This window comes from Sinocyclocheilus rhinocerous, unplaced genomic scaffold (genome assembly GCF_001515625.1).
Source record: "Sinocyclocheilus rhinocerous isolate Xijiao unplaced genomic scaffold, SAMN03320098_v1.1 scaffold2448, whole genome shotgun sequence".
In the NCBI taxonomy this organism is placed as follows: Eukaryota; Metazoa; Chordata; class Actinopteri; order Cypriniformes; family Cyprinidae; genus Sinocyclocheilus; species Sinocyclocheilus rhinocerous.
The window spans coordinates 22,715-40,015 of record NW_015627540.1 but is presented as its reverse complement, the minus strand read 5'-3'; the positions used below and the strand labels follow the sequence as shown (position 1 = coordinate 40,015).

The 17,301-nt window shown below is 35.9% G+C and overlaps 1 protein-coding gene across 4 annotated transcripts in view; it reads left to right on the top strand.

Annotated features, from left to right (window-relative positions):
• The window catches only part of LOC107730143 (TGF-beta receptor type-2-like), a 38,841-nt gene that overhangs the window by 16,779 nt on the left and 4,761 nt on the right, over positions 1 to 17,301 (top strand). For 3 of the 4 annotated variants that reach the window (XM_016540888.1, XM_016540879.1, XM_016540907.1), the window contains 3 exons: positions 6,650 to 7,452; positions 9,517 to 9,658; positions 15,623 to 15,750. In XM_016540888.1, the coding sequence (XP_016396374.1) occupies positions 6,650 to 7,452; positions 9,517 to 9,658; positions 15,623 to 15,750 (1,073 nt within the window). The remainder of the gene's footprint in view (positions 1 to 6,649; positions 7,453 to 9,516; positions 9,659 to 15,622; positions 15,751 to 17,301) is intronic. The other variant, XM_016540896.1, reaches the window with a different exon arrangement.

Genomic DNA, 17,301 nt, shown 5'->3' with positions numbered 1-17,301 from the left:
GTGAGTCTCGTGAAAACCAACGTTTGTTTACAGGAGCAAAGGAAGCAAAGTTTCCTTACTTTAACATAGGAAAACCAGTCTCCTCTTGGCTTATATCGAAATCCTCTGACATTCTTCTTTACAAATCCTCGTTTTGTACTTCTAATTCATGACCGTTTTTTTGTTTTGATCTCTCCCCTGCGCTTCCACTTTCGTCACTTTTGAGCTGCACATGCGCAACACCGACGTCCTACGTCATCCGCCCGGAGCTGCTGGCAACGAATTGTACTAAAATTAGGCTACTAAAACTAAAATAAAACTAGCTAAATGCTAAATGGAAATATAAAATCTGAAAATATAAAAATTAAAGCTAATTCAAAATATTTATAAATGCTATAATAATATATAAATAATGCTAAAATTACTCTGATGAAAAGGTCAGGAGTTTTGTAGAATTTTATGAATGACACACATTCCAAATCAGTGGAAATCTGCAGCGTTCTGCAGTCACAGATTCCGTGTGGGCCTGCAAATTGGTAAGCGAAACCAGAGCATTGCAACCTCTGAAGCTTTTCATGTGATGTAGCCTACATCACATCTCTCTGAGGTTTTCCATAGACTATGGAAACGCTGCGTTAGTGTATAAATAATGAACTGTGTCTCAGCTAGTTTTGGTTTTGATAGTGCTACACTTCACCACACTAGATAAACAGCACTCAACTGAGCTGATAAATCAAACCCAAGCAGAACATGTTTATCTCCCACACACAAGCTGTACAATGCTAACTATTTAGCACTGGCTCGTAGCGTGTAACACGCTCTGGTATGTGAGCTCAGGATGTCGTAACGTTCTAAAGCAGCTGCATTGTTGCTGACCGGGCTGTGCTGTCTCAGGCAGACTTTCTATTGGCTTTAGTTGTGTGGACGGCTGAGGATCTCAGACATGTGGTTTCCTGTCTGTGTAACTTGAAGCAGAGACATCACAACCACATGGCAAAACAGCTGTGTGCACTAGGCATTCACTAAAATAACCTTATTTACCACTATTTGGAAAGTTTATTGCATGTTTCGTATGCTTTAAAGAGCCACTTTCGTTTTTAAACAAGGAATATCCACATTGTATTAGTTATAAAACCTAAAACAGTACACGGGGATTTCTGAGGTGTGGGGTATCCTGAGGAGAGTGTGCTTCCTTCTTTCATTACATAAACACATTTATCGTAAGCTAATGAAGACCGATTCTACCATTGTTAAATTGCGGATTTATGTTGCGAAAGATGACGTTTGAGCAGGTGTTTAATGCCTGTAGTGTTTGCTATGTAGGAACAGTTGAGGGAGGCTGTAATTCCATCTGGTGAAGGAGGCCTCATTCCCTGCCAGAGTGGGGAAGTATTGCAGGAAGTCCATGTTTACTTATTGGAACGGTTCCATGGCATATTTTTCTCCAGAAATGCCAGGCATTGTTTTCCCGGACCATAACATTTTTATGACATTAACTGTGGCTGAGAGCCTGCCAGTTCCAGCGATAAGCTCCCTATTCTGTATTCGGCTGGAGACGCCGCCGTTTCTTTGGACTTCATTATGGCAGCTGCAGGGTGTACACACCAGCTCATAATTATGTACTGCGCAGCAGGGCTTTGTTGTATAGCGATTTCACACATATTTTTTGCTGAATCGAATAAACAGAAAGGCAAGCTTCTGCTACTTTTGGCTTAGGTGGACTTTTAGGTGGAAATACTCTGTGAAAACTAAAGGTGCCTTTGTGTACTGAAGGTACAATGGTGTATTTTTCAAGATATTTAGAGAACTGCCCTTGAATGTACTTCATAAGGGTGTCTTATATGTTCTCCAGAGAGTGTCTTTTCATTTTTTGTGTCAGTACTGCCATGTTGTCTTAAACGTTTTTTTAAAGGCGGATATTTAATTATATTTTAATACTTAAACTTATTCAATGCTGTGTGTACATTAATGAGGAAAAAAAATTAACTTAAATGATTTTAGCAAATGGCTGCAATATAACAAAGAGTGAAAAATTTAAGGGGGTCTGAATACTTTCCGTACCCACTGTATGTCATACAATGGAATATTACGTTTTTGAAAAATTGTCTCAATTTTTAAACCTATTATTCATAATAATTTAAACTGTTATAGAAAGCAGTTCTTATTTTATTTTAACAATACAAATATTGTTTTATTTACCTTTAGTTTTTTTGTAATATTACTTTTCTCTCAGCACCTATACATTAGAAATTTACAAATTTCTATACAAAAATTAAATAGTACATATTTTGTGGTAGATAAAAACATAATCAGATTGTTTAATGTCAGCATGACCGTACTTGCGTTCTTTATACATTTCTTTTCTTATTGTGCATGATTATTCACAAGTTTTATTTCAACAGAAATGTTTATCATAATTTTCCTTAAAAATGTAGCTGCTTTGCCCCTGAATTTTTTTTTACGTGTTTAACCCCAACATTGGTGGTTACCCATACGCTGTGCTTATTTTGACATATCAGTGTCATCATCTTATTGTCACACAAAAATGATAGATGCCAAAATATTCTTTCTCAGATCTTGTGGAAAGTACTCATTATTCTTTCCCAGGATGACAATCCAGGCCATTTGCCTGACAGGACAAATAAGCAGCAGCATGTGTCTGTGTCTCACTGGAATATTTCCAACCTGGCAATATGTTTCTACTCAGTTGATCTTTTATCATAGGTCATTTTGATGGAAAGAAGAACTTAAAGGAAAGGAGGAAGAGAGCAGACTGAGGATCTGTGCAGACTTTACTTTCAACCCAACCCTGACCTGCACATATATATGCTGGCTCGCACACACTTCCACACTCACATGCTAAGGAATCTTGGCCCCCGGTTATAGAGCAGGTAGTTAAAAGGTCTGAGTCACACCGAGAAAGCCAACAACAGACCAAAACGGTGTTAGTGAGAGAAAAAAAAGAAAAGTCAGACTTGTTTGTGGTATGAGCCATGCTATAAAACAAAGTCGTAGCCATAACAAACAAACAGTAATAGGTCTGTGTTTCTCATGTAGAGCATGTTACCAATCTGAGTCTGGCAGTACTCCTGCGTACTCTAAACTTGCATCAAGACAGGGATACAAAAGGCAGTAACGTACATATGGGAATCCTCACTTTGAATTCTGACATTTTCAAAAGTAAAGCAAGTACACAATGTGCCCAGGCAGCAAATGAAAGCAGGTCTTAGCTTGTTTGCCATTGATCATTAGTACGCAAGAGGGTGGAGAGAATTGGCCTGTCTACATTGGTAAACTTAAAGAATATGTGAAACGTCATGTTCTGAGAACTGGAAAAGCCATGGAAAGCTTTTGAAGTTTTTGGTGAGAAATTGCTTTTTATGAGTGCCATGATTAAAAAAAAGAAAAAAAAAAAAAAAAAGAAAACCGAAAAGAAATATCTTAAAAAACGTAAATAGTTGAAAGCAAAAATTTAATTCTATAGTGTTTTATCAGAGTAAAAAAACAAACACTACAAACTAAAATCAGTCATTTATATGCCACAAGGGAATTTAGTAATTCAAACATTTTAAAGTACAACACGAAAAGCAGATTTGTTTGTAAAAATTAGACAAAAAGTGCACACATCCAACAGGCAAAAAAATGTACAAAAATTAATAAATAAATAAAAAGGAAAACGCTGACACACCAATATGGAAGCCCGTTTCTGCCACTGAATAAAGTTTTTATTTCACAATTCTGACTTTTTTCTCGCAATTCTGCGATTGTGTGATATAAACTCACAGTTGCTAGTTATAAAGTCAGAATAGCAGTATATAAACTCGCAATTGCAAGAAATAAAGTCAGAATAATAGTTAGATAAAATAGATAAAAACTCGCAAAAAATTCAAGTTTGTATCTCACAATTCTGCCTTTTTTCTCGCAATTCTGAGTTTATATCTCGCAAATCTGACTTTTTCTCAGAATTGTCAGATATAAACTCTCAATTGCGAGTTATAAAGTCCAATTCTGAGGGGGGGAAAAGACTCAGAATTACAAGTTTATATCTCACAGTTCTTACTTAATAACATCAGAATTGTGTGTTATAAAGTCAGAATTGCTAGACATAAACGCGCAATTCCGTGAAAAGATGTCACAATTTGTGAGTTTTTATTTTGCAATTCTGACTTTATTTCTCAGAATTACGACTTTATTTCACACAATACTGACTTTATAACTCACAATTGTGAGTTTATATCACACAGTTTTGACTTAATTTCTCTGAATTGCGAGTTTGTATCACGTGGCGCAAACGGGCTTCCACACAAAAACTCATAAATAGACAATTTTTTTATTGCAAGTTCTCACCAAGTGATGAGTCAAGTCATATGGCTCTTCATAAGACCACTCAGTGCTTTTTTTATGCATATGGCAGATGCACAGTGACTTGCACTGCATTCAAACTACTCATATTTTAAATTCACGCATTGCTGTTGCTAGCACCATACTTTACTGTTTGAGCTACAGGAAGGCAAAGGTCATGTACACATAGGCAGAAATTAATTAAATATCCAATATCGACCAACACGCTAAAATTGAAAACCCAATATGGTACAGATAAATTCTGCATTCTTAATGAATCCTTTTCCAGTACGTGTGAGCAATGGTAGTAGTAATAGCGGTGTTCGCTAATGCACTAATGAGAAACATGTCTGTTGGTCGTGAGAAGCAATTAAATTTTAATAGATTAACTTGTGAGTCAGAGGCTTTGGAACGCGAAATCCACTTGATTCTTGTTAAGACCCTGGCACAGATGTACAGTGATGCGTTTAACAGTAGAGCCTGCAGAAAAGTGCCTCTTATTAGCTGATAATGTCATGGACCGCAGCAGTGTGGCTGGCATCCTGTTTTATGTGGCTGGAAAAGGCGCTGTGATTTCATGCGTGTTTATATTGGTTGTTTGGCTCGAGAAGAGGTTTCTGCCGCTGTATGTGAAGGGTTGAGTGTTCCCTCTGCACCACACGTCTATGCTTTTTGCATGTGTTTGCTGACTGTTCTGTCTGCCAAACGCATTGGCATTTATTGACGGTTTTCCTCTCCCAGTGTCGTGTATCCATTTCTGTTCTTTTTATGTCTGTGTCTCAATGATAAGGCGTGTCTGTGTGTTTGATGGAAGAATGCAGACAGACGAAACACTGACTCCACTCTCTGCCCACATAGTTGGCAGCTCTCACTTTGTCTCTGGATTGAACCTGCAGTGTTGTTAGGGCTTCCAAGCCAGTCCTCAGGTTGGCAGGCGTACATCGTAGCAGTGTAAACTTTGCCTTGAAAGATGAAGTCACAGAACAGACTCTCACTGTGCGAGATTTGCTCAAGCTCCCTGGTGTGGCAGGAGAAACTGTCTGCTCACAAACTGGGTTAATGATTAGAGTTCAGTCAACCTGGGTACTAGGTAACTAGATGGCTGCTATTTCAAATGGCTCTCAATTCTGGACTTCTCTGCTAAGTAGTCAGTTAATAGATCCTTCCACCCAAAGTGACTTACAGTATACTTTGCTCGAGGACACAAAGCATCATTACCTTTGACTAGATTGCATTACATCACATTTAATTAAAAAAATATATATACATGGCATGATGCAGAGAAATCTTTTAAATTTTATCAAATGCAAAGTTTTAATACTTTTTTATGGGGTGTAGATATTGCAATAAGTTAATTAATCTTATAATTTGTCAAATAATTTTTTTTGTTATTTTAAAACGTTTTTTTATTAATTGTTTCTAAGTTAAATAAAATGTTATGAATTTATTTACTTATTTTTTATAAATGTTCCCTGTAGTTCTATATTGTTTAGCTAATTGAATTTGATCAACATGATAATAATAATAATATATTGTAATTATTTTTATAAATTGTTAATTAGTCTTATAATCATTTTTTAATAAAAAAGACTATTATTTTAATAAATTATTTTTAAATGAATTTAACAATTTGTAAATCAAATAAATAAAATGTTATGAATTTATTTACTTACATTTTCAAATGTTCCCAGTGATCACATTTAGTCAAATTAGATTTAGTTTAGAATTAGTTGTTTATTATTTTAATACATTTATTGTAATTTCATAACATTTATGAAGTTTATTTTATTTATTTACTTTTTTATTCATTTACCTACGTTTATAAATGTCCCCAGTAATACTACATTGTTTAGCTAATTTGAATTTGATCATTCATTAAATACAAAATATCAGCAAAATGCCCTCAGCCAATAAATTGCTGTCAGGTCAACTAAAGATTTCTTGTTTAACAAATTATCAATTAGCAACACAACAAATATTGATTTCTCATCATTTCTGTCTTACACAGTTAATATGAGGTAAACTCTGAAGTGTTTGCCTTTGAAGAAAAGCAATTTGGAAAGCCAAATATGGCATTGTTTGTTCAGACAACTCTTTTAGGATAATTGAGACAACATTTGGGGGAATGTTGTTTGTCTAAACATGTGCTTTTATATAGATTTATAGTCAATTCAAATTTCTTGGCATCTGAATTTCCTGTATGCAGAATGATCTATTACTTGAGTTTTACGGTGCATTGGGTCATAAGTATGTAAATAAGTTGTTTTGATATGCATTTGCCCTGTGCTGTGCAGAGGTAAATGTTGACATCCTTCTGCTTTCTCTCCAGCTTTTGGTCCAGACCCCACAAATAACCAGGTGGTGTTGGTGATCCTGGTCAGTTTGTTGCCCCTCCTGGTTCTGGCTGTGCTGGTCATCGCCTCCTTCTACTGGTATCGCATGTACCGTCGCCGCAAACTCGATGAGTGGGAGACCAAGAAGCCGTCCAAACGCAAGGGACCCAAAGGCCCGTTGGACTGTAGCGACGCCTGCGCCATCATGATGGACGATGACCGCTCCGACAGCAGCTCCACGCACGCCAACAACCTCAACCACAACACAGAACCTCTGCCCATCGAGCTGGACCTTCAGGTGGGCAAGGGCCGCTTCGCCGAGGTGTTCAAAGCCAAGCTGAGACAAAGCCCATCGGAACAGTTCGAGACGGTGGCGGTGAAGATCTTCCCCTACGAAGAGTACGCGTCCTGGAAGAATGAAAAGGACATTTTCTCGGACATCGATCTGAAGCACGAGAACATCCTACACTTCCTGACGGCCGAGGAGAGGAAGGTGGAGAAACAGTACTGGCTGATCACCGCCTATCATCCACGCGGGAACCTTCAGGAGTACCTCACTCGACACCTCATCAGCTGGGAGGACCTGCGGCTGCTCGGGGGCTCGCTGGCCCAGGGTGTGGCTCATTTGCATAGTGACCACACCCCTTGCGGGCGGCCCAAAGTGCCCATCGTCCACCGAGATCTGAAGAGCTCGAACATCCTGGTGAAGAATGACCTCACTTGTTGCCTCTGTGACTTTGGACTTGGCCTCCGCCTTGACAACTCTCTGTCAGTGGATGACTTGGCCAACAGTGGACAGGTGGGTCATGCAACAATATTTCATCTTCATAGGTGCATTTAGACTGTCTGTCTTTATACAGCTAACAGACAGCTCATACATTATCGATCAACCACCTTTTTTTTTATGTTTCTGAAAGAATTCCCTCACTAAGGCTGCATTTATTTGATGATAAATACAGTAAAAATAGCAATATTGTGAAATATTATTACAAATTCAAAATAACTGTTTTCTGTTTGAATATATTTTCAAATGTAATTTATTCCTGTTGAATTTTCAGTAGCCATTACTCAAAAACATTAAAAAATTAAATTATTCCAAAAATTATTTTGACCAGAAGTGTAAATGCATGTATAGAATATAAATTCATTTTCTTCAGATTTAATGTAAATGCGCTAGCATGCAATAGAGTGCATCACTCAGGTTTCTTAAAGTCAGATATTTTCTCTCTACTGAGAAATCAATTGATTTGTATAATTTATTTCAACACTTTTCTACCATGAAGTTAATTTTAACTTAAGATCCACCAATCGGCAAACACATCAGAATGAAAGAGATCAGCAGCAAACGTCCACTCTCATGAAACATTGTGAATGATTTAATTAAGACAGGCTTCTTATATATATATATATATATATATATATATACATTTAGCAAATATTTTAAAATGTTGTTGTTATACTTGCAGCAAATGACTATAAATCAGTCGTTTTAAATTGTACCATTAGTATTTATTTAAAATCCCTATGAATGAATGGGAATAGACCAGTCACTGTTGCACTGTTGGTTGATTAAACCTTAGGCTTTAAAAATAAATTTTATTTTATTTTATTGTTTTAAATCAGATTCTTTAATGCAGTCTATCCCCTGAAGCTTAACTGAAACTTTCTATCAACCCCAGTGCAGCACAAGACTACCTAGATTCACTTGCTCTTATTGCTTGGTAAGTGTCAAGTGAAGCGTTGGCGTGTTCCATACCTAAAATTGTGCAGATTTACAGTGGCAGGTACATCAAGTCATAACTTGCAGGGAAAGTCCCCTCAGGCATCTCACCATGTGCAGATGTGTGTGTTTTATGTACGTGCGCCCTTTGTTCAAACTGTCTGCTCAGATTTATGATGCACGGGCAGAAAATGAAAAGACAAAGGCGACGAGTGAATCAGTAATAAATTAGCTAACAATCACCTGACTCTGCATACCCAGAGTGCTTTGATGTTTGTCAATATTCAGTTGGTCCCAGACAGTGACCCCAAAAATAGTTCAAAGGGTATGATTAATTATTCATATTTCCCCATGAGCTGATTTGCTACAATTCATTGGTGTGACCTTTTGTACTTTTAAAGTGAGGTCAAGTAATGAAGTGAGCTGAAGTGTTTTGAAGTTAAAGGAATAAAAAAGACTTGAAAATAGCTTGGTACCCTCAAAACAACAACAACATTAATAAAACCATTAATAATAATAAAAATAATAATAATACGAACTTATTATTATTATTATTATTAATAATAATAATAATAATAAAAATAATATATTTCTGTTGTCATTACATATAATTGAAATAATTAGTTTATGAAGTTATAAAATAATAAATTAGATTTATGAGTAATAATAATATATTTGTGTTGTCATGACGATCATAAGAATAAATTTAAATTTTTATGTTACATTATTATTAATTTTTTATTATTAATAAATAAATAATTGTGATGTCATAATCATAGTAATGAATAAATATTAGTTATAGTTTAGATGATAATAATAATACTATATTTGTGTTGTCATGACAATCATAAGAATTTTATTTTTTATAAGTTATATTATTATTATTTTTCATCATAATAATAATAAATACATAAATAAAAAATGTCATTATAATCATAATAATAATTATTACATAGTTATAATATTTTCAGATTACGAAAACATAATGAATAATATATTTATAATGGGTAATAATAAGTAATAATATAACTGATAAAAGTAGAAAAAGAAATGTATTACTAAATTCTGTGTTCACGTGGTCATGACATTCAGAAATCTACAATATAAAATGTATATAAAGTGTCCTTTGTATCTGATTCTCAGGTGGGTACAGCCAGGTACATGGCTCCAGAAGTGCTGGAATCAAGGATCAACCTTGAGAACATCGAGTCATTCAAGCAAACCGATGTCTACTCCATGGCCCTGGTGCTGTGGGAGATCACGTCCAGGTGTAACGCCATCGGTGGTGAGTACACAAACATCATCAAGATCTTACTTGGAAACATAGCTGTTATGTTGGCATTTCCCAAACCAATATGATTAGTAAACTTGAGACAATGCTATTCTGTTTCTATTCTGCCTGTAATTGTTCCTCAAGGAGAACAGGGATGAAAATAGGCTTGCTTTTTGGTCTGGTTCTGTTAGTGGTACTTTGTTTTTTTTGCTACCATCATTGGGCTATTGTTTGAGTACACTGCATGGAAAGCCCACTGCGGCCCACAATGTGTTTTGACCGATTTGCAGTTTCCTGTTATTGGTGGAGCCGTTCTTCAACAAGAGCAGAGATGGTACGGCATACTCCTCACTCTGTTTGGGGAATGTAAGGAATGTGTGAAATGTCAAGTGCTTCCTAAGAACTTTTCCTTCTTTGGTCAGGTGGGAAGACAGATGCTAGCATATTTTTGCCGTACTGACATATCGGCGTAATAAACAGTATTCATATAGCTGTCATTGAGCATTTATGCTCTCATATGTATGAAATACAACAACAGAAACTGTAATTAGTTATGGATGTAAATATAAACACGGATGCATGTGGAAGTTGAGGAAGAGGGAGGGATTGTGTTGTTGTTTAGGGTTTTTCCTGCATTGAAAAATTGTCAGTGGCTGGCCAGTAAAAATGTGGTCTGCTGAGTATTCATCCTGGTAAGTGCTAAATGCACAGGATGGATGAAGCCTACTGGATTTTCTTTCCAACTTTGGTCCTCTCATGATAAGAGATATCATATAAGAGATACCCCTCAAATAAGCCAAGACTGTATTTTCTTATATGGGAATAATCTGACAGGGTTATTTTATATTATATATATATTATATAAAATCGAACCGTACGGTTCTCCACACACGGTTCGGCATGCACTAGGAACGCGGTTCAACTTAATTCTGACAATGCATCTGTAATATGGTTTGTTAGAGTTCGGCTAATGCATGTTTCTGTTGATGGATACAAATTCTGGCTTCCCAATACATTACAACAAGAGCGATGAGAGAGAAAAAAAAACAATACGTGGACAAACCAATCACTCTTTGTTCAATGCGTGTGCTGTATGCTGGAATAACTGTCGTTTGAGGGCCCTTCAGAAGGAAGGATATCGAAGGGTACAACTGATGGACACTTTGGGCTCCCATGATCCTTTGCGCAGATTCTTTGCATGACGGCGCCTCCGTGTGGGCACGTGATGATGACGCAGAAGGGCACTTCAAGAAACAGTTGTTTGGTCCCCTACACCCTTCAACCCTTCGACGCTCTCACTCCGTTGGGTAAACCCTTTGAAGGGATTAGGGCATAGGGATGAGCCCTTCCGAATGGAACGCAGGTATAGTCGGCTGAACATACAGTATCAGTACACTAGATCAGTGCGTTCTCTTAAAGTTCCAGCACTTTCTTAATGTTAATCAAACAGCAACAACACAGAAATCACTCACTTCTCTTGATTGAATAACTTTTGTAACTTTAAAAAAGATTCATCTTTAATTTATACAGTCAAATATGCAATGTTATTTTACATTTGATTACTTTATTCAATTTCTGTACCTAAAAACTAATGTTAGACCTACCTAAAAAACCTGAAAAGCACTGTTTATTGTATTTGTATCTTTGCTCTATTGTATTTATTTGTGCTGTTGCTTGTAGTTAGATTATTTGTTCTTATTTTCTTTATTTTTATTTGACAATAAAGTTTTTTCCCTAAACATAGCACATACCGAGCCGTACCGAAACCGTGACTCTAAAACCGTGATACAAACCGAACCGTAAGTTGAACCGTTGCAACCCCTAATATATATACATTCGAACCAAATAAGATGTTACACTGCAATAACTAACTGACTAAATAAATAATAGAGAAAACATTCTCTAAGTCACTAAGACTTTCTTTTTTTTTTTTAAAGTAATTAATACGTTTATTAATCAAGGTAATTATTAATCAAAATAAGTTATTGATCAAATTTATTAATCAAAAAATAAAGAAAACATCAAGTCTTAATTTTTTTTTGTAATTAATACTTTTATTAATCAAGGGTGTATAAAAAATCACAAAAACATTTATAATGTTAGAAAATATTTGTATTTTAAATAAATTCTGTTCTTTTGAATTTATCAAAAAGAAATTGCAGTTTCCACAGTATTTAAAATATTAAGTAGTACAACTGTTTTTGGCAGTTAAATATAATAATAAGAATAACTATCATAATAAAACACATTGAGCACCAAAACAGCTTATTAGAATGATTTCTGGAGGATCATGTGACACTAAAGACTGGAGCAAGGCTGCTGAAAATTCAGTTTTGCCATCACAGGAATAAATTACAATTTAAAATATATTTAAATAGAAAACTGTTATTTAACATTGTAATAATATTTCACTGTAATACTGTGTTTTTGCTTAAATAAATGCAGCCTTGTTGAGCATAAGAGACGTCTTTCAAAAACACTTAAAAATCTAACCTTAAACTTCTGAACATAAATTAAATAAAATCTTGTTAGATTTCTCTGAAAACAAGACTTGTAATTTTGCTTCCCATGTAAATGTATCTTGGTTTAAGGATGTTTAAACAATTTACTGGAAAACAAGACTAAAATACTAAGAATGTCAAGTTCAGAAGGTGCACCTCAAAATTCTGCTAATGTTTGAATGAAGCTGCAGCGATTTACTATTTTAATCAACTTTGGTAATATGAGTGGCAGTGTATTTGCATGTGTATATTGTTTCACACACTGTCCCTGTGCCTGTCGAGTTGTTACCCACATGCCCCGGCATGCCTCTCTGTGGCTGAGTCCTCCTGCAGAGCTGGAGTTGTTTTCAGCCAGACAGTCTGTGTCGAGGGGGGTAGAGACAGACATCCCAGGGTCTGTCTGCCCTGTTGCAGTACCACCTTCAGAATGCAATGTGAAAAACCTGGGATCTCTTTCAAAAAGGGGGAAAAGAAACATTTAGGGATGTAGCACTTGCAGACAGCAGCTGCAGTAAGCCCAAGTGTGGGTGATGGTGAAATGGCAAGCTGTGGCTGTGTTGTTCTGCTGCGGCTCACTGTGTATGCTAGTGAGTCCTTATTTAGCACGGGGTGCGGCCTGGTCTGGAGTAGTAGAGCGAACTTGAGACCCTGCCAGCCGAGGAGAACTCCCTCCTGTCCTCAGAGAAAGATGGGAAAACAAGTAAATGGAGGACAGCAGCTGGCTAGCAGGTGGCAGAAGCCCATGCAGGGTGGCCATCCATCAGTACAGGTCTCAGATTCACTGCCGTCACGCTCTTCACAAACACACAAAAGAGCCAAGGGTGTTGTGCGCTCATGATCCACCCCAAATTTTTTCTGACTGAAGCCTGAAAAATCCTCCGGTCTGGCAACATTGCTGTCGCATTACTCTTTAGGCGACGTTTAAATAGGTCCTAGTGTTTAAAGGGGAATCTTACCTCCTGTCTGCCCCGACTGACTCTCACTTACTGTGATTTATGAACACTTAAATCTCTCTCTCTCTCTTTTTGTTTCAGAAATAATTATATAAATTATTTATTAACTATGCAATTTTCATAAATCGTAGACAGACAGACAGACAGACAGACAGACAGATAGATAGATAGATAGATAGATAGATTGTTATATATACAAATACAAACTGAAATGAGCATTGTTTTATTCCACAAATATATACAGTGGGTACGGAAAGTATTCAGACCCCCTTAAATTTTTCACTCTTTGTTATATTGCAGCCATTTGCTAAAATCATTTAAGTTCATTTTTTTTCCTCATTAATGTACACACAGCACCCCATATTGACAGAAAAACACAGAATTGTTGACATTTTTGCAGATTTATTAAAAAAGAAAAACTGAAAAATGCTCAGTATTTAGTAGAAGCACCCATTTGATCTAATACAGCCATGAGTCTTATTGGGAAAGATGCAACAAGTTTTTCACACATGGATTTCCCTGCCCACTGTATATAAAAAAAAATTCTACACTCTCTCTCTCTCTCTATATATATATATAGAGAGAGAGAGAGAGAGAGAAAGTATATATATATATATATATACTGTAAATAATGTTTAGAAATTAGTTTTTAACATTTTGAAATAAAACAACAATGCTCATTTTACAGTTTTTATTTTATTTATCGTAAATACAATTACATTTTATTTTCACACTTTTTAATTTGACAATTACAGCTTGATTTGCATTTTACAAATTTTACATTTACCTTATGTGAAATAATCAAGGTAAATATTACACATCAAGTGCACTAACTTAAAAAAAAAAAAAGTATTTTATTGAGGACAGAATTGTTGGTTGATATGATTACATGTCTGTTGGACATTCATTTTTATAGAAATAATTATATAAATTCTTTATTAACATGAATTTTATACAGTTTCAATTAAATACATTTTCACATAGTAAATGCTGGAATGGTTTGATTATTTCAAACCATTGTGGATTTTTTTTTAAATTTTATGATGGATTTTCATATTTGAAGATATTAAAAGTCAATGTCTGGAACAATAAAACAGCAAACGTAAATGATGAAAGCACGATAAAAAAATGGTATATATTTTAAGGTCACATTTTATTATAAAAATAAATAAATATATAAAAAATAAAATAAGAAAGAAAGACTTTTTTTTTTCCATTTCATTCTAGGAGACTCATTCTAAGCACTCAAGAATGAAGAAACACCCATAAAGTGTTTTCTTTTTTCTTCTTATACTCTTTCCCAGACAGAGACAGGCAGGTCTGTGGAGGTAGCAGACGGTTAATCTGAAGAGGAAACTCTAGTAAAAAAAAAAGTGCTTCCCTGGATACTTCTAGCTGGGCCTGGGGTGTGAGGCCTCAGCCGGCAGGACATCTGTTCCCAAAAACCACAGCATTCCTCACATAGCGAGTGCATTTGAGTAGCTCAGCCCCTTGAGCAAATCAGGACATATAGAAAAAGCAAGAAAGACCCAAAAAGAAAGATACTCGGTGACCTTAATGTTGCAGACAGCCATGTGTCCTTGTCTATGGACTGCATGCATGCTAAGCTCCGATTTAGTCCGTTTTACCACCATCAGGTCAGACCCTCACACGGGCCACCGAGGACAGCAGAAATAGCACCGTAGGGGCGGGAGTATTTTGTTTAAGAGCTGAAACAAGGGAAGTCCACTTGTCAAAAACAGGATGCGTTCACTTGTGGAGTCAGCTTCTCCGCAGGGGCCCAATCACAGTCCTCCACTTCCTGTCCCAGGCTGCACGCTGGCCTAGCCCCTTCCTGTGGGCCCAGAGTGCTGGGCAAGAACCACAAAACACGCTCTCCAATCGAGCAAATTGCTCCAAAGTAAACATACTCATCCAGCATCATTTGCAGTAATGGATTTTATATTGGCCAAGAAGAGGACAATAACTGCTGTTTTATGATGTCTCTGACTGTTTTTGGGAAACTGGAGGTTTTGGTGTTTCTTGCAGATTTTTTAGCACCCTGTGTGTGTGTTTGTGTGTTATAGCTGGCTCTGGTCAAGTACTTGGCTATGGAGGCTAAGGACAGATATATGTTTGGGCCTCTGCAGCTGCGGGTTTCACAAGGTCTGGAAAATCTGTTTTTGGAGCTCGCTGGCACAGTCCAGTGATTAGCCTCGTATTTCATCAATTTGTTCTTGTGAACAAAACAAATGACCCACAAACTCAGCATTATTTATTGTTGCCATTCTGATGGAGAAACTGATTTCGTCCCATTTTTCTCCAGATGCCGTATTTACGTTTATTTTTCCGGATATAATAACCAGAGCATATGAAACATGCGTTCTTTTCCCCATTCAGGGCTTTCTTCCAGCTTCCAGTTTCCAAACTCAGTACTTCTCACGAGTCACGAACAAATGCTCTCCAACAATGATTCATCATGCTGTCATAAGGGGATAGATCATATGTCAGATTATCTGATCGTCTCATGTGTGTCTTTGCAGAGGTTAAGGACTACGAACCTCCATTTGGCTCGAAAGTCCGAGAGCACCCCTGTGTGGAGAGCATGAAAGACAATGTGCTGAGAGACCGGGGCAGACCAGAGATCCCCAACAGCTGGATGAAACACCAGGTAAAACAGTGTAGAGGTGTATTTTGATCTCAGAACATGGTAAAGACAGCATATTAGCAGAGAGACAAGCAACTCCTTTGGGGAGCTTTTCGGAAAAAGCGTACATTTCTTCTTTGAAAAAAGCTTTAGTTATATATTACACTACTGTTTAAACATTTTTTAAAGAAATTAATATTATTATAAAGCAAGGATGCAATAAATTGATCAAAAGTGAGAGTAAATACATTTATAATGTTGCAAAAAGATTTAAATTGCAAATAAATGCTGTTCTTATGTTTTCACTTTGCGATTCATCAAAGAATCTTGAAGAAAATGTATCAGTTTCCACAGAAATATTAAGCAGCACAGCTGTTTTCAACATTGATACTAATATGAAAAGTTTCTTAAGCACCAAATCAGCATATTAGAATGATTTCTGAAGGATCATGTGCCACTGAAGACTTGGAGAAATGATGCTGAAAATTCAGCTTTGCAATCACAGGAATAAACTAAATTTAAAATATATTAAAATAGAAAACTGTTATTTTAAATTGTAATAATATTTCACAGTGTTTCTGTTTTTACTACGTTTTTGATCAAATAAATGCAGCCTTGGTGAGCATAAGAGTCTTTTTTTAAAATAACAATAAATAATTCATTTTTTACATAAAATTAAACAAATTTTTACACAAAATGTTGTTCATTTGTTCTGTAAACAATGCATATCTTATGTAATTTTGCTTCCCATGTTAATGTGTCTAGTTTTAAGGATGTTTAGATATTTTTACTGGAATACAAAATACTGAGTAAGAAAACAATTTTGTGCAGTTTGTCCAATAAATGTTATTTTTATTGGTTTGACTGTCAAACCAACCCCAGACCTTTGAATGGTAATGTGTATTGACAAAAAGAGAAATTAAAAGAAGAAAAAAAACAGGGATATGAAGATGTTGATTAGAAATAGTGAGTAATAAACTAAATAGTAAGAACATTTACATGGACAACAATATTCCGATTTTAAAACGATAAAGAAAATACTCTGATTAAGAATCTACCATGTAAACACAGATTTTTGATTACCTTAATCCGGCTAAAGTCATACTCGACGTAAACACATGTGGAGTATTCCTATTTTAGTCGCATTATCGAAATGCAGTATAGACATTCCCGTCGTGTAGGACTTTTCGCCACATTTTGCGACAGGATACACACGGCAGTGGTCAAACGTTTGACGGCAAACAAAAGAGCATGGCTTCAACAACCCTGTCGTCTGTTCGCTCGTATAGCATGACAAATAATTACCTGCACTTGAAGCTTTTGTAAAATGAAACACCCAAAACGGTTTATGGCATCATAACGAAGACGAACTATATGTTTATACTAGTGCTGTCAAATGATTAATCGCAATTAATCGCATCCAACATAAAAGTTTTTGTTTACATAATATATTTGTGCGTACTGTGTATATTTATTATGTATATATAAAGACACACACAGCAAATATTTTGAAAATATTGACATGTATATATTTATATTCATATAAATTATATCATATATAAATATCTTAAAAAT